This window comes from Saccostrea echinata, unplaced genomic scaffold, assembly GCF_033153115.1.
Source record: "Saccostrea echinata isolate AGI-Se365-2 ecotype Australia unplaced genomic scaffold, CSIRO_AGI_Sech_v1 ptg000052l, whole genome shotgun sequence".
Taxonomy (NCBI): domain Eukaryota; kingdom Metazoa; phylum Mollusca; class Bivalvia; order Ostreida; family Ostreidae; genus Saccostrea; species Saccostrea echinata.
Window position 1 is genome coordinate 16,656,444 of NW_026889801.1, and position 24,119 is coordinate 16,680,562.

Consider the following 24,119-nt stretch of genomic DNA (forward strand, 5'->3'; position numbering starts at 1 on the left):
TTACCATAAAAATATATTTACGAGAGGTGTCACATTTTACTTAACAATATATCCAGATAAGTAGCTTGAATAGTCGAAAAATTTGGAAACCTCAAGTTAACTCTATCCTGTTGCTCAGGTACTCGACTAAATATTTCACTAATATACCTATATGTATTTGTAGTAGTTTGATATGCAATAATTGTCTTATCAAACTACTATTAATTATGATATCCTTTCAAGTAAAGGGAACCATACATGTAGTACAACATAACAATGTAAATTATGAAATTAATAAATTTTGATAAATTTCACATTGATTAGGAATAAAGAATGACTTTTTTTCATTAAAATGGAGGGGCTATCTTATATAGTACTGAATGGGAAGAGGCAGTTTTGACAATAAAATTACAAAATGTACTATGTTTCATAGACTAGAAACATACCCGGGAAAATATCTTAGTCACAGCAATTTAATCATCCTTTACCTTTTTAAGGTAATTACTGTCAATGTTTTGAGATTTCCTTTATTTTCTTTTTCATAATGTTGGTTAAAACAAGTGTAACATCTCATATTTCCGGAAAATGCAAATACTTTACAAATTCACAAGATCGATAAATTGTATTCTTCTGCACATTAAATACCACAAAAGTAGTCGAATTAAGCTAACCGTTTTCTTTGCAGTACACATGGACCGAAATAGTTTAATGACGCAGCTCAGGTAAAATCCCGCCGACGGTAATCGTTAACTTAAAACGCATAAGGAGTCTCAGGTAGGACAATGTTCTTCAGTTTCTTTTTCACATGTTTTATTCCTGTCATTAAATTGCAACATCTTACAACATGAAAAAAGATTTCTTATTTTCAGTTTAGTAACGTCACAAAATGTAATTTGCAGAACTGAAAGAAAATTTAAGATCAACGTTGCATTACACCATAGTTTGCAACTTAGGACTTCTGTAGCACAATCGAAGACCCAGTCAAGCGCCTTTGAGCTATGTCCGTTTTATTCATAAATATATCATTATGTGAGGAAATTTAACAAATGTACATGTATTTGTGATGCATTTCAAATGATAACAAAAATATGCAAAAATATATGCTTGATGCACGTTTCACGGATAGATGCATCTGACCTTGTATGATCAAACAATGGAAAATAAATATATTTATACCGTTGTGAATAGGCTGACTTGTTATTATCACATTCTATATGTATATGCAGGGACAGTGTTCAGATTTTTTTATCGGATTCATATACCTGTAGATATATTTTTCTACTAAACAGATGTATTTGTTAGTTTCCCTTTTCTGTTGTTGTTTTTTTTTTAAATCCACGAAAACATATAAATAGAATAGGCAGAAATCTATTTAAGGAAAGATCAAAATATGCAGGATGAGCGGGATAAGTCATTTTGTTATAAAAATAATATAATGTTATTTGATTTTTCCAAAACACAAGGTCTCAGTGTCAATTTCATCTTCGCTAGCCAAGGGTTTCTGATACGCTACTCTCCTCATAAACCCTTGTCATACGGTGTTAAAAAAAGTTGGGATTTTTTTCTCAAGTTGTGATTGGAGTTGATCGACATCGTTCGACCAATCAGCAATTGTTTTTTGTAAATGACGATATTTGCGTTCGGGATATATCTTGACTCTTTAATATCGGGGATGAAAAACGCAAGTAAACAACGATCCGTAAGATATCTTAAGCTACCTGCAAAATATGTGATTAAGAATCAATACTGAAGATGTAGATTTGCATTTTAACATGTTTAAATAACAAATTAACATAACTCAATACCTTCTTGTTAACAATATTTTTTTTAAATACGCGTTTTATTTCTGTCGATGACGCAATCTGTGCGTACCTGGTAAGAATCTTGATCACGTGACGAAAACAATCCCGTCTTTTGTCAGCACAGTATGCCAAGGGTTTATGAGGAGAGTAGCGTATCAGAAACCCTTGGCTAGCGAAGATATATTATAATATCATACGGTTAAACGTAACTTAGTTCACAAAATTTATGTGCAAAGCACTGTGTACTGTAATGGAAAGATCAATTTTCAGCTGAAGTGAAGATGCAATTTATTGTGCTTGGCTTTGTCTTAGTAACAGCAGTAAGTAAATAAAATTACTTAAAACATCAATTCTGCAAATTTGATTTAATTTGATTTGATTTGATTTTTGTTATTTTCATTTTATTTCACATTTTCTGGTCCACAAAGTCTTTTAAGAAGACATAATTATTTATTTTCTCTAACTAAAGTAATGTATTTCTGATCTGTATCCTTTCCAGAAATAATGTATATATATATTTATTCTTATTCATAGAATATTAACCTCGTAAAGACAACATGTACAGCTTCGGTTCCAACAATTCGCTACGTAACTTCATGTCCAAGTGATGAAGTATCATGGAGAAAAGCCGAATTAAGAAAGAACTGCGAAAGTTTAGCAGATATTCAGAAATGTGATGATCCCTCTAGATTTAAATATCATTGTCTTGTGAACAACTATCTGAATGCAACTTTAGAGGTGTGCGCACCAAGCCGATTTGTCACAGGTAACACCTCTAATCAGCATAATCATTAGATATGTTCAAAGCATGTGATGAATGAAATTGAAATTGTAAGTACAATTGCGTGGTTAATTAATGCTTTTTTAATAGGTTTTTGTGCCGATTTCAACACCCTGCAAATAAGAGTGACGGAAAACCACAATATTGACTGTACAAAGCTAAAGCCCGCATGTCCTACAAGATATGTATCTACAGATATATATAAATGTAGGTTACTTTAACCAAATAAATGTTCTGTTTGAAAAAGCTAACAAAATGAATAATATATTTGTCATTTCAAGACCCAGCCTGCTACAAACTGAAGAAAAATTATGATACAATTGAAAATTCCACTCAGTCAGCTGAATACAGTACAGTGAAAGACTTTTCAACAACAACTTTTGTACAGAACAAACCGGAAACGAGGTTTGTATTGTAAATGGTCAAGTTTGAAGCATACTACTCAACTGAATAGTTACACTTAGTCTGCTTAGTCTTATAGAAATATTTGTTCTAAAATCACCAGGAACAAATTCTATATAAAGATGCATGAGAATAATTTATAAATAAAAAGATTTTTAAACCACCCATTTACTAAATATTTTAATATTGTCTTTGCTGACCATGATTGTTTCTATAGTGTATCAATGTGCATTAAAATAGTTATTTTGTACAAATTACCATTTTGTATATGTAAATGAAAATGCGTTCTATTCACACTTACACTCTCCCAAACACACACCAAACCTCTCACGCTCCACACAGATAAACTCACCCTCACACACAAATACACCCTATCTCTCATATACACACATACACATACACTTTTCAAACATAGTAGAGTGTTTACAATGCGCCTGCAAATTTTAATTTTTAGTAAATGCATATTGTACCTATTCCAGGACCATTTACGTTGCAGTAATTACGCTGGGAGTTTTCTTATTTATAACTCTTTTCATCGGTGTTTCTCTTGCTGTCTACAAATTACGCAAAAGATTCATATGTAAGTAATCCAGAAGAAATCTCTCAGAAAAATATTAGAAAATTATGAAAGATGTCAATAAAATTATTAATCTTACTTCATATGATATTTACTACATGGTTCTTTTCTAGAGCAATGTATTTTTACTCTATTTACTGTGTGCTAACCCCCCCCCCCCTCAAAAAAGATAAATAAATAAGTAAGCCTAATAAGAAATAAACTAACTAAAATAGTAATAAAATATGAGAGGGTTTTTTTATTGCATGACTTCATATAATGTCTTTGATATTCCCAAATACACTTTTCAAATATTTTACAGTCCACCAAATATCAAAGAACCCTTTAGATGATACAGGTAAGCCGATATTGTAAGTTCATGTTGCTTTGATTGTTATCCTATGCATAACCTTTTTAGCTCACCTGAGCTGAAAGCTCAAGTGAGCATTTCTAATCACATTTTGTCTATAGTCCGTCTGTCCGTCTTCTCAATTTCAACCAAACTTGCCACAAAGCATCCTTGTGTGAAAGGGATTCAAGTTTGTTCAAATGAAGGGCCACGCCCTCTTTCAAGGGGAGATAATTAAGAATAACTGAAAAATTTATAGCATTTCTTTTTAAAATCTTCTTCTCAAGAACCACAGGGCCAGGAAAGATGAAACTCATGTGGAAATATTCCCAGGTAGTGTAGATTCAAATCTGTTCAAATCATGACCCCCGGGGGTAGGGCGAGGCCACAATGGACGATCAAAGTTTTACATAGAAATATATAGGAAAAATCTTTTAAAATCTTCTTCTTAAGAACAGCAAAGCCGTGATGAGTCATATTTATATGGAAGCATCCTCAGATAGTGTAGATTCAAGTTTGTTCAAATCATGACCCCCGGGGGTAGGGCGGGGACACAATGGACGATCAAAGTGTTATATAGAAATATATAGGAAAAATCTATAAAAATCTTTTTCTCAAGAACAGCACAGCCATAATGAGTCATATTTATATGGAAGCATCCTCAGATAGTGTAGATTCAAGTTTGTTCAAATCATGACCCCCGGGGTAGGGTGGGGCCACAATGGACGATCAAAGTGTTATATAGAAATATATAGGAAAAATTTTAAAAATCTTCTTTTCAGAACAGTAAAGCCCTGATTGGTCATATTGATGTTGAAGCATTTTCAGGTAGTGTAGATTCTTTTTTGTTCAAATCATGACCCCTGGGGGTAGGGTGGGGCCACAATGGAGGATCAAAGTCTTAAATAGAAATATATAGGAAAATATCTTCTTCTCAGGAACAGCAAAGCCATGATTAGTTATTTTGATATGGAAGCTTCCTAAGGTAGTGTAGATTGAAGTTTGTTCAAATCATGACCTCCGGGGATAGGGTCGGGACACAATGGGGGATCGAAAATTTTATATAGGAACATATAGGAAAATATCTTCTCAGGAACAGAAAATCATGTTTAGTCATTTTGATATGGAAGCATCCTCAGGTAGTGTAGATTCAATTTTGTTCAAATGATGACCCCTGGAATAGGGAGGAGCCGCAATGGGGGATCAAATTTTTACAAAGGAATATATGGGGAAATTCTTTTAAAATCTTCTCAAGTACAACAAAGCCATTTATTATATTGACATTAAAGCATCATCAGGTAGCTTAAAATTCAAGCCCCCCTCCCCCCCCGGTAATCTTTTCAATACTGAACTGATTTGTGTCTTTGCCTAGCCAATGTGCTCAAGTGAGCTATGTGGCCCATGGGTCTCTTGTTATCGCTTGGGGCCATATGAGTCATTTATCCAAGAGGTGACCAAGAGTTTGTCTTGAATCTGAATCATTTAGTACAATATTTTCATTGTCCGTATTATTTACAGAAATTAATTTTTTTTGTCTGTCTCTTTAGTTTTAAGCAGAAAAAATAAAAGTATGTCACAAAGATGGCTTCAGATTCTGCATTGCTACGAATTTGCTACATGTGACTTAATGTTTGGGACCATGGATTGTTTAATATCATTTCATTTACTTTTTATTGTAGATGCAATGCTCAAATTGTTTAATGATGACGCAGAAGAAGCAAAGCGAAAAATATATCGCAAAGGTTTGGTGTTAAAGTTTCACTATAAGCCATTTATAGAAACTATGTTGGTATTAATATTGGTCAAATTTTGTAAATGTTTCTTTCTGTTGTGGTATGAGTTACACTGCTGCAAAGCATAGTCATGAAATTGGCAAAAACGTTTGGCCCAACAATTTTCCACGTAAAGGATATACAGTGCTCCCTCGTTTTACCACCAACATTTGTACCTATGCAGATTTGGCGTTATAACGGGGGTGGCATTAAAACGGGGGACTGTAATTAGGCACTTGAAAACTGAAGAAATTGGCACTTATTGCTACTAAATCTTCATTATAATGTTGGTACCTTTAATTTTTAAAACATTTATCTACTATTGATTTTTTTTTTTGGGTGTTATTTTATTCTTTAATAATAAAACGTCTTTGTTATTTTCTGATGCAAAGTCCTTAGATTCCAAATAGCGCATCACAATCAATTCACAATTTTAAACTCAAATTCAGCTCCATGTCGGGCTTCGTAATATAACACACCTCCTTATTCAACACTTGTTAAAATGGAACAAAATATAGCTATGTACTCATAGTATTCTTTTTTCACACCTAGGAAACGTTGAAACCCCAATTACGGCTTGTAAACACAACATGGCTTGATTATCTTGTGACTTTTCAGCTAACTAATGGAACCGACAGGAATTATATACGCTCCATTGCACATTTCACCTGTGAAATTGATACTTCATTGTGTAATTTACTTCTTATTAATTAAGTACATAAAACGTAATTTGACTGATTATTTATGCATCCATTATTCTTACAAACATGTTTTATTTTTCTACATATTTGATTACATCAGACTAAACTGGTTGTAGAGACAGATTAAAAAAAAATATAACTTAACGATATTAATAATGATCATATAATTTGAACATGTTGAATAATTTTTAGAGGGGTGTAAATATATGTTTCTCATTTAACTTTATCTTACGGCACGGACCTACCGATCCGATTTTTGAAAAAAAGTATTCGGTAATAACGTTGGCGGCAATAATGAAAACAGACGGAGTTGTACTCGAAATACGTTGGCGGATGGCGTTAGGCGGTGAATGACATATATTAAAACGGGGTATTATATAGGGAGAAAATCGGGACTGAATTTTTTGGCGGTAAGCGCGGGTGGCATTATAACGGGGGAATTATAACGGTGGAGCACTGTACATATCATATTTATACTTTGTTTAAATTTCCAAATTAGAATGCAATTTCGTAACAGGTATTTCTCTTATATACATGTACGAGCATTCAGAGTAAAAACGTAGTAAAATTATATACATATGGTTATGACGTGTAAACTAGCATTCATACTTCCTGTTAAATGTTTTTACCTATGGTGCTTCAGAAATGACAAAGACCCGCCTCATTTTCGTGAGGATGAAGGAAGATTTTTTTTTTCTACTATATCCAAATAGTCAAATTCTCATATTTTCTTTGAGTACTCGACAAAAGTGGGGCTAAACTCTTCTAAAAAATTCTGCTATTGCGAAATGCATTTTAATTTGTTAATATATACATAGAATATCCCTCATCTGGAAAACAACATGAATAAGTCAAATATTATTGGTCAATTTCTTAACTATGGTTTGCTGGGATGTATCTCCCAGGCTACAGCAATTGGGAATATCTTCAAAATTTGACTGCTGTTAAAACAAGTTAGACTTTACTTTTAATAAAATCTTAAGAGGCAGTCCACCGAAAAACCAGGCAGTATTGTATTAATAGGCGGCACATCGAATGTGAGGAATATTTTATATTTTATTAAAAACAATATCGATGTAGCCCAAAAGGAATAATGTAATTGAAGATTTGTTTGATAATTGCTTATTTAGTAAAATATCCTTGTGTTTTGTGTTTTTGAATGCCCCTATATAAACCATTGAATGTAGGTTAGAAACAAAGAACTGTAATTTCTAATACATTTTTAACAGGACTATAATTCACACTTAACTAAATCTAGAAATATTTCAACTTTTTGTTTAAAAAATAAAATCGGTGGGAAAAACACTTTTGATAGTAGTTTTCTGGCAAAATATAAGGACGTTTTTATGAAATTTTGCGATGCAAGAGTTATCTCCCGTGGCATCGGTAAATCTGCTCAACACCTTTTTATCGGAATCCTAGTGAAATATTTAGAATCGATACACTAAAGAAAATAATTAAACAAAAACTAAATATTTTATTTTCAAAATATAATTCATTTTCGCCTCCAGACGTAATATTTAGATTAAAATTGGCTCTATTATTCAGGTTGAATCCACGTTTCCATTGATGTATCAGTGACGTCATATACCTGACTAATATTGCGTCACAATGAAATAGTTACAAGTTTCCAGAGAAGTTTGTGTAAATTCTTTGCATAAAAGAGTAAAAAGATTTTTAAAAAATTATTTCTCTTTTTCTGTTTAATTACTCTTCAGAGTGCATTATTCTAAATGTTAAATAATATTTTAATATCAAAATGTATTTTATACACGGGCGGCGTCTCAGCTAGATGACGTTTTGATAAGTAATTTTATACATGTCTGAGAACTAATTTTTTTTAACTGATTTACTAGGATATGCGTAAAAATAATTAATGAAGTGTTTATCATGAACATTTCTTATAGAATTGGGAATCAATGATGAATGTTTTAGATTTACGCAACACTTAATTCAACGAAGTTGAGATGTTTACTTCATGATATTTGTAATATATTTATCTATGCAGTCAAATCAAAATAAACAATCCGAAGTACGATTAAAAATGGAGAAAAAAAAAACCTGAAAAATAAGTTATAAAAACATATTAATTGAGTTAAACTACTGCGGAACTCCCCACTATAATTTGGCTCTAAAACGGAAGGTTTAGTGAAACATATCGTTTTTTTTTTAATTTTACTTATTTATTTTTTTTAATTTGGCGATTGAAACAATCACACACTCACATTTAATATGGAGTTTAAACATGTGACTATGTTGGCCAATTCTAAAATGTTTTCACGTTCATGAAACCAATTTTTAAAAATAATAATGTCATGACACCCCCCTCCCCCCCCCCCCCCCCCCCCCCCCCCGCTTTTTGCTTGCGATTTATTGGCTCTTGAATAATGATACTATATATGAAAGAACTTATTTTCTTATTTATATAAAATCAAATTTTGTAAAAGAGGAAAAGGCTTTACAGATGAAAGGTAAGAAAAAACTTGGATAAAGTCGAGACTGTACACATAAAAATATTTCCTGTATTTAGGCAAGTTTAATTTCGCCATAGATAGAATTTACTCTTTAATTCCTGAGGAAATAAAAAAATTTTACTTGGAAATAAGATAAATAATAAAGCTAGAAAGCTGTCTGCTCTCATTTGTTGCATAATGCATGTACAAATACTTTTTTTTTAATACCGAGTATCTATTAAGAATTCAATCAGATGTTTTACATGTAATCTTCATGTACGTAAAAGACATTAGTAATTTAAATAATATTTAAGAAATGAATTTCATTTTTGAAGATTCATGAGGTCATGAACTACGACGCTTCACGCCGGCATATTTCATGAAGCACGTTAGCGCTTCATGATAAATATGCCGGCGTGAAGCGTCCTAGTTCATGTACCTCATGAATTTTCAAAAATGAAATTCATTTCTTATATTTACATTATTGTTTTGATGAGTTTCCACAAGTTACACCATTCAACTGTCATTTTTGAAGCAAAACCGTTTGCACTATAGTTTTGACGTCAAGTACGGTATTATGACGTAACAATAGAGATATTCATGATCATCTCATGGTAGTTCATGAGAAAATGAACAATCTTTTAATTTGCAAAGAATCTTAAGGAAAAATACTTGGAAATGTAAATATATAAATTTGAATCTATGGTTACACTCATTTAAAAACAGATAACTGACTGAAAAGAAATAAAAGACAAGCATATTTTTCTTATAAATTAAAATGAAGAGCCAAATTTAGGAAATGTTTCTGAATTTACAGTAAAAACCGATCCCGATCCGATCGAAAATAATGCAAAATTAACAAATTTTTCAAACTAAAGGCACCTGCCACCTATATAACATGTTAAAAAAATAAATCAAGTAAGTTTTTACTCATATTACAACAAAAGAGCCAAATTTAACATTACAATTATAGTATTTTTTTTCTTTATATAATTCCGGTCGGGATCGGTTTCATTTGGGAAAATTATATTTAAAAAAAAAAGAGGTAAATTAAACTCCTTTTATTTCTTTCAATATACCTGTTCCCACTGATTTTATTGAGTGATTCAAAAGTTTGTACTTTGTATTCATAATAACATAAGAAAAAAAATCTGTCCTTGTAATGTATTGGGTTTTATAACGTAATGAAAATTGGATACTGAATTCAAAAAGTTACTTGCTTAACTCAAATTTGGACCATATAATTTTTTCTAAAGAAGTATAAATTGGAGTCTTATTCATTAATAAAATAAAAGATAAGAGTCTATGCTATAAATAATATTCATCGACACATCCAGCTTCTGAGTATCTGTAACATATAAAACAAAATAAAAACGTAATAATTTTTTTTACCCTTATGTTGACCTTTTTGCACTTAAAATTAAGCATTTACCAAAAATAAGACTAGAGGAGCACTAAATTTTTTTTAATGTTGTCATGTGTAAACACTTGCTTTAATAAGTCTACATGCAAAAAATAATTAAAATCCATGACATGCGATGTGCCACCCATTGCCTGGTTTTTCGGTGGACTGCCTCTTAATACTATAAAAAAAATCATGATTTTCATTTTTTATTAGCTAGCAGTACCATTTATTAAGAATTTATATAGAAACTTTGTGTAACTGTGAAGAAATTTTTTTCTATATCTTTAAGATGTTATGATATGATAGAAAAACAGTTATAAAGAAATTTTAAATGGAAAAAAAATCATTGCACAAAGGAAGTCGCAGTGCCAATTTGTATCATCCATATTATTTTAATATTATTTATGTAAATGCACTACTTAATTACTGTTCAATCGACATTACTACTCTTAAAAAAATCATACAAAAATCCTTTCAGAACATGTTATTATAAATTGCTTGTTTACATGTGAATACAAAACAAAAAAGATTAATTCAAGATATGGAAAGCAAACATTTTCATGGAAAAAATGTTGTGCGTCTATACAAGCTTAGCTAAGCATAATTTCTTGACACCTAAAACCATTACATCTCTTTTATCATAAATATCCTAGAAGAAATTGTTGATGAAGAGAGGGAGTTGGAGGAGGAGGAAGATGATGTTGAAAACAAATATTACCAACTTGTTCCGTAAGTCAAATTACATAGAATTTCTCCTGAATGTTTTATATCAGGGTGAATGAAAGAAAATTGTTTTCGGGGTTTTAACTGTAATAAATGTCAAAATTTAAAACAGAATATAAAACATTTTTCCTCTTTTTTGAAGGAAAGAGAAAAGTGACTTCACAGATGAAGAGGAAGGTAAACATGGTTTAAATTTCATTTACATCATTATCATTTACGAGTCGCCCTGGCTGTGCATTATTCAGAGTGTTTATTTTTCTCTGTATACTAGTATTAAGGCTGACTCCTCCAAATCTTACTAACCGTGTGTTTCTAACATTCATTTACTACTTCCACAATAAAGTATTGCCAAAACGGTTGTTAATAGCCCTCCTGGATCTGAAATCGAGACCATCCCAAATTTCACCTGTTTACACTGCCATTTTGGGTGACAAGACAATTCGGTCTAACATGCTTCGTGCATGAATTGTATATACATGTACATGTGCGGTATTGTTCGGAAGTAGTAAGTAAAAAATGTTTGGAACACGTGCCTGATAATATTTTGAGATATACGCACATATACAAAGAATAAATTGCGAAACAGAGCATTTTATGTGTTCTATAAATATGCACATCTTTTTTCATTGAGTGGCACCGTAGCTCTCTGGTTGTCCACTCCGATTTTTTCAGACCAGCGAACTTCTGTTCTACAGCTAATGATCCCCTTAAATTAGTTAAATTCATAAAAACGTTCATGTCAACAAACAATGGACATCTATGTAAAATGAATTTGCTTGAATATAAATTGAGTATTATCTAATAAAGAATGCTTAAACGTAAGTCTGAAATTACTTTAATTTTATATTTGTAGTGTCTATGGATAAAAATGCTACGGAGTTGCTGGTATCTTCCAATGAAGGTATTTTTTAATATAATTTTGTCCTGTCTATAGAAATCTATACTTAATCTTGTTGCAATTTAGGATGTACATTTAAAAAAAAAAGAAATTATGCAAGATCAAGAAGTATGTTATTGTACCTTTATACACTGTAAAAATTATAACATTTTCAGGAAAAAAAATGTTTTTATCTATAAATCATGAGAAATGGTGAGTTTAGAATTAACGAGAAATGATATATGCAACATTTTTTGCTTGATATCTAGTAATTTTTGCTTGATGTCTAGTGCTTACTTCTCTCTCAATCATTTCATAAGATACTAAAATACAGTCATTTTCTTTATACATCCCAATATATCTACATTTACTTTGTTATTTAAAAGGGATATGAAAAGAACATTTATATAAAAATCTCTTAAATTTATTTGATTTATTTTATTTGCTTTAATTTATTTTTCCTTTAAGAATCTACAAAGAGATTTCTTGAGAATGCCATATCTGCAGACAGTTTTTATGAAGAGACAAAAGTATACAAAAAAGTCGAAAATGTACTCTTAACAAACAATGTAGTCATACTAACAGGACCTCCAGGATTCGGAAAGACGCAAACAGCCATCCACCTGATGATGCCTTTCAGGGAAGACTGGGTAATTCGTAAAGTGGAAAATTACGTTGAACTGAACTATGTCGAATGTGCAAAAAACACAATCATTTTCATAGATAACATATTTTACGGAAAATCAAATGAATTCGCAAAATGGATGAAACCTCTTGATAAGCTGAACACCATTATTAGAAGTATGGATAGAAAAAGAGCAAAATTGGAAGACAACAGAGCTGGTGAAATAAATGGACAAACCACAGAAGGTGAAATAAAAGAACAAATCAAAGAAGGTGAAATAAAAGAACAAAACAAAGAAAGTGAAATAAAAGAACAAAACAAAGGAAGACGAATAAAAGTCATCATTACAGCTAGATCAGATAAAATTGAAGAGGCTTGTGAATTAATGAAGAAAAGGGCAATATTTAGGGAGGACTGTATCGTAAATCTGTCACAATATGAATTGGAAAATGATGAGAAAAAAAGAATTCTGATGAAACAATTCACATTTGCACATAGAGAAAAGGGCATTGAACCTCCCGATTTGAAAGATCTTTTCTGGGAAGGAGTCGCAAAATCTAAAGCACATATCGGTTTTCCTTTGTGTGCTCATTTATTTGCATTTGAAGAGGCATTTCGAAGAAAAGGAGAAGATTTCTTTTCGTGGCCGACGCAGCTAGTTTTGACACAAATTGAGGATGTTGTTAAGAATGACAAAACCAATAGAGTAAAAACATTGCTCCTTTTTTTACTTCTTCTTGAAATACATAATAGAAATAAAGATCAGAAATCAAAATATAAGCAAGACCTCATCCAGAACGAAAAAGACTGTGCCGATTTTCTAAAGAAGTCTTGTAGACTTGGTGAACATTTCCAACCCCTTAACTTTAAAAAGTTACCTAATGTAGCCGCGGATTTAACTTGGTCTTTATTACGCAAAACAGGAGAAAGTTCCTATCAATTCATTCATCAGAGCGTTTTTGATGCAGTAGAAACGTACATTTTTCGATCGTTTCCAAATAAATCAATTGCTCTTCTTCCACTGGATGTTATAGAGGGACAAACAAATGACAAAGAAGGGCTAACTTGGATGAAAGATGAGCATTTTAGATATTTGGCCAAAAGGTTTATTGCCGAGGTTAAATGTGGAAAGAGTTCGCATATCTGCAAATGTGATATTTTGAAAAGGCCAGAATTTATTCAGTTTTTTTGTGACGCAATCTTCACACTTGATGACAGAGACCTTGTTGATTTTTTCACTACAAAAAGTGTGGCATCACCTCAACTTCCGATTATTTTCTGGCTGGGACGCAGTGAATGTACACAATTATTAAAAACCCTAATTCCAATTATGGAACATAAAAAAATCAATGCCGTGGATCATATTTATTACTTTTTATTTGGAGAATGCACAAAAGGTGAAAGCCCAGAATCAATTGTTACCGATAACAAATGTAAAGATTATGTAAAAAAAATTGTTTTGTCCTTTAAAGATAAAACAAAGAATACTATTCTCCATATTCTGATTCAATCTAAGACAGTGGAAGACGATTTTGCAACCAAAATTCTCAAACAATTGATACATGTAGAAGAAGACAATATAGATATCAATGCCAAGAACATAGACCGGAAAACTCCTCTGATGCTTGCCGTAACTTGGCCCCTCAGTCGGAAGCATGTTATCGAAGAATTAGTCAAAAATGACTGTGATGTTAAATGTAAAGATCGTAAAGAGAATTCCGTCTTTCATTACTGTGTCGATGCAGATACTGATGACTTGACTTGCGCAAATGTAATAAATACCCTTTTAAGCACCAAAAAAAAGTTACTCGTAGATCTATCTACAGACAACACAGATGGGTTAACTCCTTTGAATTTAGCTTGTAAAAACACTAGAAACAGCAGAATTTTAAGTATATGCAGCCTTCTTGATTACGGTGATTCTTCCGAGCCAGAAGACAATACACAAAACGAAAAGACGCATTTTTCTTTTAAAAATGGAAGGAGAAGAGTAGGAGAGGTACAAAATTCATCTGAGCAGGTAAATAAAATAGACAGCGAAGGGAGGAATCCCATTTTTAATGTTGTTTCGTGCTTAACAGGAGAAAATGAATTAGTGGAAATGGAGCGGCTTCTTAGAGTTTGTATTTTGCTACTATATGGCGCTGACCCACACATCAAAAGCGATGATGGAGATAGATCTGCTATTACCTTTTGTATGGAAAAATCTTACTGCGACCTGGAAGCGATTATGGCATCAATGTCAAATACCTGTAAAAATGATAAACAAAAATCGACAGAATCTCTTATGATCAATGCTATAACAAAAGGGTTAAAGCGACTCTCAAAAACTCATGCTACTGGTGACCATATAGATATAACTATGAAGTTTTCAAACAAGATTCAAATATCAGAGGAAATGAAGAACGTTCTTTCAAAAGCTGTGCATTACTTGGCAAAAACAAGGTTAAACAGTAGCTAGGAAAACTTAAATTTGAAGCATGAATAATACCTTGTTTCTAATGTACTTTTGTCACATTGACAATTGAAAGGGCACTTTCAGACAATTTCTTTTAACTTAAAAATATCCCGTCTTTTATGTTTTAGGCGCCTGTGTTTAAAACTGAACTGTTCACAATTTGTATTCTTACAAGATCAATGAAAATTATATTATCTTCACCTTTTCCATTCTTATGTTTGTATTAGGATTGGATTTTACTGAGTAAGAAAATAACGATAACTTGGATTGGTTAAGATCGTTTATTATCCATTCGGAAACTTTCTAGTTTTACAGTAGGATTTGGGAAACGTCCTTGTCAGGGTTATACATAGAATGTAGATTTTGATTGGATAAAAGAGACAAACCTTCAGATCGCGGTGTATTTAAAGTCCAGCATTTCACTTGTAGATCAGTTGGTTTGAAACCTTCTCAAAGGTTCGTACCATGCAGCTCACTGTTTGATAATAGGGGTGGATCTCTATAGGTGTGAAAGGTGTGTTTTATGTGCTTCTGTCTATGCGAAATTTAAGTATGTTTTGACTTATATGTATATGTACATTTTATTTGTGCTAAATGTGTTTCTATGTTACTAGTTGGTAAAACTTTTTGAAGGTCATGTTTTTGTTAAATGTATATGGTCCGACTATAAAAAATATTTAGTTACTTACTTACTACATGAATCTCGGTCTCTGTCTCTGTATCATTCAAATTTCTTGGTAATGCATTGTCTCATTCAAGTTGCCGTATTGTTTCGTTCATTTACACATCTATTTTATTGTTAATTTTCCAGTTCCTTATTCCTATTTTTGGTAAACCGGTTAGGTTAGGCATTGTAGATTTTTCTTGCAGGGGTGGGTCATTTTTCTTCGAACTTATCATTGGGTAGGACGGGTTCTGGATTTTTTTTTTACACCTGTTAGGTAGGCACTATGTTTTTTTTATTGAGGCCCATTAGAAAGATAGGTCGTTAGTGCATCAGTTTTTGTTTAAATATATAAATGTAAATATTTTGTGCTGATGTTAAAATGTATTTGTGACCATAATAAATATTTGTTTATTTGCAAACTCTTGTTATTAAAATTCTTGGTTAATGTCCTGTCAAATTTGGCTACTTTGTAAGAACCTTCCAGGGGTGGACCTGGGTTAGTGAGATATGACAAATGAGTTTATGAAGTGTTCTATATTCTAGATAGTACAAATTTTGTTAAGAGTATAGCTCTGTTAACAATAACAATGTTGCCAAACACGTCTATGAAATAAACACGGGTAACACATGCAGCATTATACACCACAAACATACAATGATAAATGTAATGGAGACGATAAAGAAATGAGTTTAGCTTATATACAGAAGAGGTTGACCTTATGAAATAAGTAAGGTCTACAAGGAGAATAATAAAAAAGGTTGTCGTATTGTGGAGTGGCAAGCCACTCAGAGGCTAACCAGCAACGGAGGTTAGCCACCTGTAATTCGTCTTGTTGACATGTCTGGCGACCAGGCTGTTGTGTGCAGTGTGTCTGCCTGAATAAGGCTAGCAGTGTGCACAGCAGTTGAAGGGCTGTCGCTTGTACTGACTGTGTCCTGAATAAGGCTGCAGTACAAGCGTCAGTCCGAGGTTGGCCACTTTAAGTGATAGTCTACCCACTACAATTTACACAAGTCTACCCACTACAATTTACACAATCATCTGTAACTGTTTGATTCTCTATTTCATATTGTTGTCGAAATTATTAACCTAGATAAGGTTAGGCCATATTTTTGTATAAATTTGCAGGCCTTTGTTTTCAATCATTTGCAAATCATTTATTAAGGAAAATTTTATATTGAAATCATCCCCCAAATACTTGAATCGACAAGGTACGACCCCCTATAGCAATTAACATTCAGCTCGACACGTTACAATACAACGGAAAGATGTTCACTAAGTTTAATAATCTCTATGCTGCATGGCTGGCTATTGAATATGCTGCCAGTGGATTCGAAAACGAGTTCAGAGATTTGTTCATATATCACTCTCATGTCAAGTAAACCTGTTAGAGGCGCAAGACATATCTGCACTTACTTTAAAATATTTATAATTACATTTTCAAAGTCTTCACCCTAGACAGAAATAGCTTGATATTTGCTCAATATTTGCTCTTGGTTAGAAAGAAAAACAGAAGCCTTCATTCTCCCTGTAAAATGTAATATACATGTACAAAGGATCATCCTCGAGAGGTAGTTCCAACAAAGCAAATGTACTTTTGGTTAGGAAACCAGGTTTAAGGCGTATGCATTCCGAATTGTTGAAAGAATTGGAGACTTATAAGTAAAAATATCCTTTTTTTTGTTTTGTTTTCGTTTATTTTGTTTTCTTATATATATATATATATATATATATATATATATATATATATATATATATATATATATATATATATATATAGATAGATAGATAGATAGATAGATAGATAGATAGATAGATAGATAGATAGATAGATAGATAGATATAGATATATATATAGGTTTTATGATTTTTTTTTACTTTTTTTTTTTATTTTAAAAATGCGAAAATCAGATCGCGGAACAGGTCAACATTTAGTAATTTACAATCAATACACTAAATAATTTCTGTTATCATACCCTCTGTAAAATGGCGCAAAACGAAAATCCTAGACATTCAAATGAAAAATTGTTACATCGTTTCATATTCCAAAATATGACTTAATATTTTGCTTCGTTGAAAAGAAATCAATTTCAGAAGATAGGAAAAACTCGGTAAATGCTATAGGAAGCAGGAAATATGCCAAAAGCGAGCCATGCATGTGTGTGTACATGGCACAGACGGTATTATAATGATAGGGACTGTATATATCAGACAAGGAAGATAAGTGAGAAAACGGATTATCTATAAAAATATGTTCAAAAACTTTAAAAGTTAGTAAGTTCGTGGTAAGAGATAAGGCGCTTCAGAGTTGCTGATCTTGTGAAAGCTATGAAATCCGGATAAGGCTACATGTACGTAGTTTACTATCGCATCATCGCACTATCGAGGTTTGGGCTGATAGTGCAATTACGCAATAATGCGATGATGATGAAGCGATGGTGCGATAGCGATGATACTATGGTGCGATGACAATTGCGCAATGTTACGGTGACAATGAAGCGATGTTCACTATCGCTCCATCGTGCTATCGCACCATCGTCATCACATTGTCGCGCCATCGCAATATCGTCATCGCGCTATTGCACCGTCATCGTTATCGCACCATCGCTTTATCGTCATCGCGCTATTGCATTATCACGCCATCGACCCTTTAATCGATGATTAATGTTGCGATGGTGAACTACGTGGCCCAGGCCAATCCTGATTCCACGGAAAGCACTGTTATATATACGCAGTAAAATAAATGTAACATTGACAAACAAAATCATGCTATTGGAATATATAATTGCTAGCAAAATACATTTCAAGTGATATAGATAAAAGTTTTTAATGAGTGCACTGGTATTAGTTACATAGTTTTTTAGTGACAGGGTACGGGATGATACCTGGTTAGTAAATTTCATACCTGGCGAGGCGAAGCCGAGCCAGGTATGGAATTTACTAACCAGGTATCATCCCGTACCCTGTCACTAAAAAACTATGTAACGAATTTACCCCACCGATAAAATATTTATGCATTGTCTGTGGTTTGTAAAATTGTTTTTCTCACTATATATGACTGCCGTCATGAGAAAAGGGCCCTTAAGGTCAAAATTTCACAAATTGACTTTTTGGTAAATTTTGATAGCCTGACTCTTTCTGAATGCAAATATACACAATTTTTAAAAATATCTCACTTTTTCAGTGTTTTATGAGCATTTTAGTAAGGCCGCTTCAAAACAACGTTGACGTTACTCACTGAAAACGTAATGCCGTCGCGTGCGTCAAATTCAGTTTCCAAGCATTCTTTAAAAAAAACTACATTTTTAAAATAACCTTAATCGTTTTAACACATATAAAGTTGATTTTTTTTCTTCCAAGCAGCTGATATGTAATTATTCATAAGGGGAGTCGCATACTTTTTTCATACTATATTAGAGTCAATCTAGTAATTTCGTAAAAGGGAGGGGTGGGGGTCTAGACAGGATCTAGGAACGGTTTTTTATTCAGTCGAAAAATTAATAATTGTTGAATTCCACACAAGGTTTTCTTTTTATAATTAATACTCTATTTCAATTTATAAAAGATATAAAGCACTTGAAATATTAAAATATAAAAAGATCTATATAGATGTCCCAGAAGAGCACCTCGTGCAATATTAAAGCGGGACATCTCGCAAAAGAGCACATCGATCCCGACCTAAAAAGATATTTTGGGATATAAGCACGCATTCACTCACCCACACACACGCACGTTACTTTATCCCCTACAACTTTATTATGAAGGCATAATAACACCTCATGTATTTTCTGTATCACCGAAAAATTCTAATGGGAAATAAATTCATATATATTTCACATTCACGCCATGATGTGTAAACTTTTTTTTTTAAGTTTCAGAAAAAAAAATCATATTTGATTAAAAAAAAAATCTGTTCACTACCTCCAAGGGGATTTTTCTTTAACTTTTTTTTGAACATTTTGATAAAAATGTTTAAATAATTAAGTTTCCTTTGTTTATACAATTCAATTTCTTCGCCTGTCTTAGATATGATGTAGAAACATAACAAAGAGGCATATAATGATGTCAAAGGATCGTTTTATGAACGTTTATTCCGTACATGAAAATTTAAATTTTTCGCCAATTTCTTACTTTTTAAGCAAATCACACTTAATCAAAAGCGGGGGGGGGGGGGGGCAAGAGGGGGCCTGCCCCACTTTTTTTAGTATAGCTTTTTGCTTTAGCAAATTTTGTTTTCATAGGTGCTGGTCCCCTCCCCCCCCCCCCCCCAATTTTTGTTATTGTATGGTGGAGCACTGACAAATTCCAGGATTTGAACATAAGTTCTTCCCCCTTTTTCTGCTGGTCTCCCCCACCATCACCACTCTTTAATCAGTATAGGGTGGGGTTTTATTTATTTTTATTTTTATTTTTTTAAAGTGGGTGTCAGATTTTTGGAGGAAGTCCCCCCCCCCCCCACACTTTTGAATTTGTAGCTACGGACCTGCTTGAATATATGTATTTTAACATAATAAAGGTCATCTATTCATGTTCCTCTGTGGCATCAATTAATCCTACATCTAAGTTTTTCATATTTAGATGCAATGAAATGTACATAAAAATATATTCTTAAACAAAAAATAAATATTACGTCCGATACACATGTTCAAACTTTTTTGTATCGGTTAAGCAATATTCCATTGAATGTTTGTAACTCTACCACTCTAACTTGACTTTCATAGGCGGCTTAGTATCTGCTTTTGTCTTGAAAGCTAAAGATAAAATAGATAAACCATTTTTTCCTAGTTATTGTTTCAAAAATTAAAAAAATTGTCAGAATCTCGAAATTAAAGAACATGACTCTTATTTTTGCCTGTTACCACACGACTGAAATAGAAACATTTTTTCCTTTAAAATCAGCAAGATGTGTGTGCTTGTTTAATCCTTTTCCTTCAGTATCCCGATAGCAACGGAACTTTCAAAAAATGTCGAGATATCCGGGATATCGAGATATCAGAGCTGAGACTCGACGTCCAAGATTTCAACACTAAACGTGACTGATATATTACATACGAGATGTACATGAATTCAACAGTCATCCACAAGAAAATGTTTTTTCTAACATATTTTATGGTTTTCAAAGTTTTGCCTGAACCTTTTTTTCCTCTCGAAACATCACCAGTGTTAATTTTTCTTTCATCTTTATCAAAATTTAGATTTCTTAATTGTCTTTGTTGTCTTACGACTGGTGTGGTTGATGTTTTTAAACATTTTCTTAACATTTGAATATGACACCCATAACCGCTTGTTACAAGTACTTATTCCACTATCAGTGATTTATTCTCAAAAGATGTCGCCATATCGACATTTATCAGAAGTTTCTAATTTCTTTACAACCTAATTTATTGTTTAATCTGTTGTTTCTTCTGTTTCATAAATATTTTAATCCCAATATCACAGTTGATGTAATTGTTATTTTCTTCAACATTGATCATAATGCTTATGGAAAAAGTCCACAATAGCTGTATTTATTTACTAAACATTTTGCAATTCAATTTCAAGTAAGCTTTTATCGCAACAAATTAAGAAAATTGATACATAAATTTTATCAGAGACTACTTTTTTATGTATTTACTGGATCATTTCAAAATGTTTTTTTTTTACCATGATTTATTTTATGCAAAATTTCCGTGGCGTCCCCCTCTTCCGTTCTCCTCTTTGCATATTCTCTTGTTGTTAATTTAGCAAGGAATTATCTATATAGGGGCCGTTTGCCCCCCCCCCCCCTTCTCATTCGTTGTAGTAGGAAATCCGAATCTCCCACGATACCAGTACCAGTATAAAAGAAAGGTTCCCTTTTAAGAATGAATTTTTTCCGATTGTTTTTTTATTCGCAGATTTTTTTTTTCCTTTTCAATGATCTCCTCCCCCCCCCCCTCCTCCTCAAACACACATTTGGATATCGACGCTTCACCCTGAGCTGGTCTAACTGCGCATATGGATATGATTAACTATGTACTAAAATGGGTAATTACATTTTACATGAAGGTATTTTTTTAGAATAAAGAAGTGTATATGTGCATTGATCTCTCTCTCCCTCTCTCTTTGAAAAAATATACGTTTATGTAGAATACCATTAATTAATAAGACTTAGTCTACTTAATATTGGTTAAATTTAATCATTTGCAAATCGTTCAGACAACAAATATTCAGTATATCTTTAGTCATGCATCAGATAAAAACATCGATATAAATCGTCGTAATCAACAATGAGTTCAATGTTGCATTAAGCTTAATTATGTGATATCAAGTTAAATACTAAAACAGAATAATTAATAAATGCATGTACTAGTGTGTAATTATATTATTTATTAAAAATTTCCGCATCAAATTTCATATGATTTAATGTTTTTAATTTTGTAACACCTGGAAATCCAATTTCATTTCTTGTTCACAAAACGCACTCGACAAAAATTACTTCCGTGTTTACAATACCGCGACTTTGACGTCGTTTTTTGCGCATTGTGACGTCAAAAGATAAGGGCCCTTTTCTCATGACGGCAGTCATATATGTTTCATCACTCAATGCCTATTATGACGTCACGTTGTGTGACGTAATGTTGTTTTTCGAGTGTTTCGTACTGTAATAACGTACTGACAGTTTTGAAGACTTTCAGTAAAGGGAGAAAAAGGTATGGCACGCCGATTGCTTCAAAATTATTTTCTGCACGACCTTAAACAAAAATTACACGAGTAAGTAAAAACTTGCACAAAGTGAGGAAAATATACACGAAGTTATTGAAATTTACACAAACTATGGAAAAACTGCACAATCAACAAAATATTTACACGATATAGTGAGAAAATTACACAAACGTAAAAACGAAAACTGCACGAGTGAGAATACAACATCGACATAATAGGCAACGCATCCTCATTGCGCACATTTCATTAATATTCATTAGAGAACAGGTCAATGTGGCTTGGATGCTTGAAACATACTATAAATACGAGTAACGTTTTAGTAATCTTTTTAAAAAAGATTCTTTTTAAATTCCTCTAGACTCTCAAGAATATGTACAACGTATATTATACATGTAGATAAATTGACAGGCACACAATCTTAAACTTGTAGTATATGAACACTCCCGAATAAAAAACATTCTACACAGAATACATGTATAGATAACGTAAAAAAAAAGGGGGGGGGGTGCATATTACAGTTGTGTGTTTAATTTTTGGATTTTTTTTAGTAGGTCATTCCTCTATATAGCAATTTCTTTTGAAAGTTTAAAACAATGGCATATAGGCTTAAATTAAAATAAATAAAAACAACATGTGATATAATACAGGAGAGTTAACAACAAATGAAACTCTTCTCCTCCACCACCCACTGAGTCTAATTTTGGTAATAATCAAGGATGTGTATGCGTGACCTTTTCATACAGAGATCCCTCCCTGCTGGTTCTGGAACGAAAGACACCTGTACGCTAATCGATTTATAGCTATTTCACACACCAATACCTTTTGATTAAAGATTACTGGCAATTCATACAAAGATTTTGAAGCAATGTTGTGATCATCTGGGTTGTGGAATTTGACCGAAAACGTTTTGGAAGTCAACAGTAAAGAAAATCGAGCAAATAATTGCGCAACTGAAATTTTAATATTGAAACGGATATCAAACTTTTTGATATATGTATGTAACAAAGTAGTACATGTAGTTTTAACTTTTGAGCAACGTGTTGGTGATTTCATAAAACTCCATGAAACTGTATAGAAAATTTATACAGTCGTTTTACTTATGTGAATTAATGCTTAATTTTATGTCGGTTTTTAATGTACCGGCGGTAGTCTATTTTGAATAATTAAATTCAATAAAAGGAGTGAAGAAAATTTAGAATTATAAAATACAGGCACGTAGTATCATTTTTTAAAGGGGGGGGGGGGGGGGCAGCCAGAATTTTTTTTTTTTGACAACCTACCTGAAAAAAAAAACGTTGACAAGCAAAAAAAAAAGGTAAAGTGTGCAAACTCGAAAATCCTATTTCGTGGTGGTGTGTGTGTGTGTGTGGGGGGGGGGGGGGGGGGGTTCCACCTTCCATTTTGTTTTCGAAACACATTATAGTACCAAATTACCTTGATTTAAACTATCCTACGACAAGGGGGGGGGGGGGGGGGCAACCAGCTTTTTCAGTGGACATTTACAATAGAAGTAGGTTATGTTTGGAAAAAAGTGGGGGGGGGGGGGGCAGGCCCTTACTGATGCTACGAATTCTAAGAATTTAAGGGTACATATAATAGTTTATCGAAATCAGGATTGCAATTTAACTGATTTGTAACGATATTGTAAGACCAAATTCAAGAAGATGTACAAGACGAACTTAATTAGATGGGACTTGGCTACATATGCACATTTATTTTCAATACAGATTTTGACAATAATAAATTTGCACACGGTAATAAAACAAAAATTTCTTGAGGTTTATATTAATCATATGCTTTCTTATATTTATTCGTAGTCATGCTCAAAGTAAAACAAAACCTGGTTGATGTCATTGATACACATGTACAATATTGTTATAAAGC

The 24,119-nt window shown here is 32.6% G+C and overlaps 1 protein-coding gene across 1 annotated transcript; it reads left to right on the plus strand.

Moving 5' to 3' along the window:
- The first annotated feature begins 2,062 nt into the window (after positions 1 to 2,062).
- On the plus strand, positions 2,063 to 15,936 carry LOC133204001 (uncharacterized). The gene is made up of 10 exons (XM_061339789.1): positions 2,063 to 2,101; positions 2,316 to 2,547; positions 2,844 to 2,967; positions 3,444 to 3,544; positions 3,843 to 3,878; positions 5,549 to 5,611; positions 10,854 to 10,929; positions 11,066 to 11,100; positions 11,777 to 11,824; positions 12,269 to 15,936. Exons 1-10 carry the CDS (start codon positions 2,063 to 2,065, stop codon positions 14,884 to 14,886), a joined length of 3,372 nt encoding a protein of 1,123 aa, XP_061195773.1. The 3' UTR covers positions 14,887 to 15,936.
- Positions 15,937 to 24,119: the final 8,183 nt, after the last annotated feature.

What these genes read in the sequence shown, in the direction of transcription:
- LOC133204001 (XM_061339789.1), top strand. Translation starts at nt 2,063, where the DNA reads ATGCAATTTATTGTGCTTGGCTTTGTCTTAGTAACAGCA. An exon ending in GCGAAAAATATATCGCAAAG is followed by an intron (nt 5,612 to 10,853) that starts GTTTGGTGTTAA and finishes TAAATATCCTAG; the next exon opens with AAGAAATTGTTGATGAAGAG. An exon ending in CTTCACAGATGAAGAGGAAG is followed by an intron (nt 11,101 to 11,776) that starts GTAAACATGGTT and finishes TTATATTTGTAG; the next exon opens with TGTCTATGGATAAAAATGCT.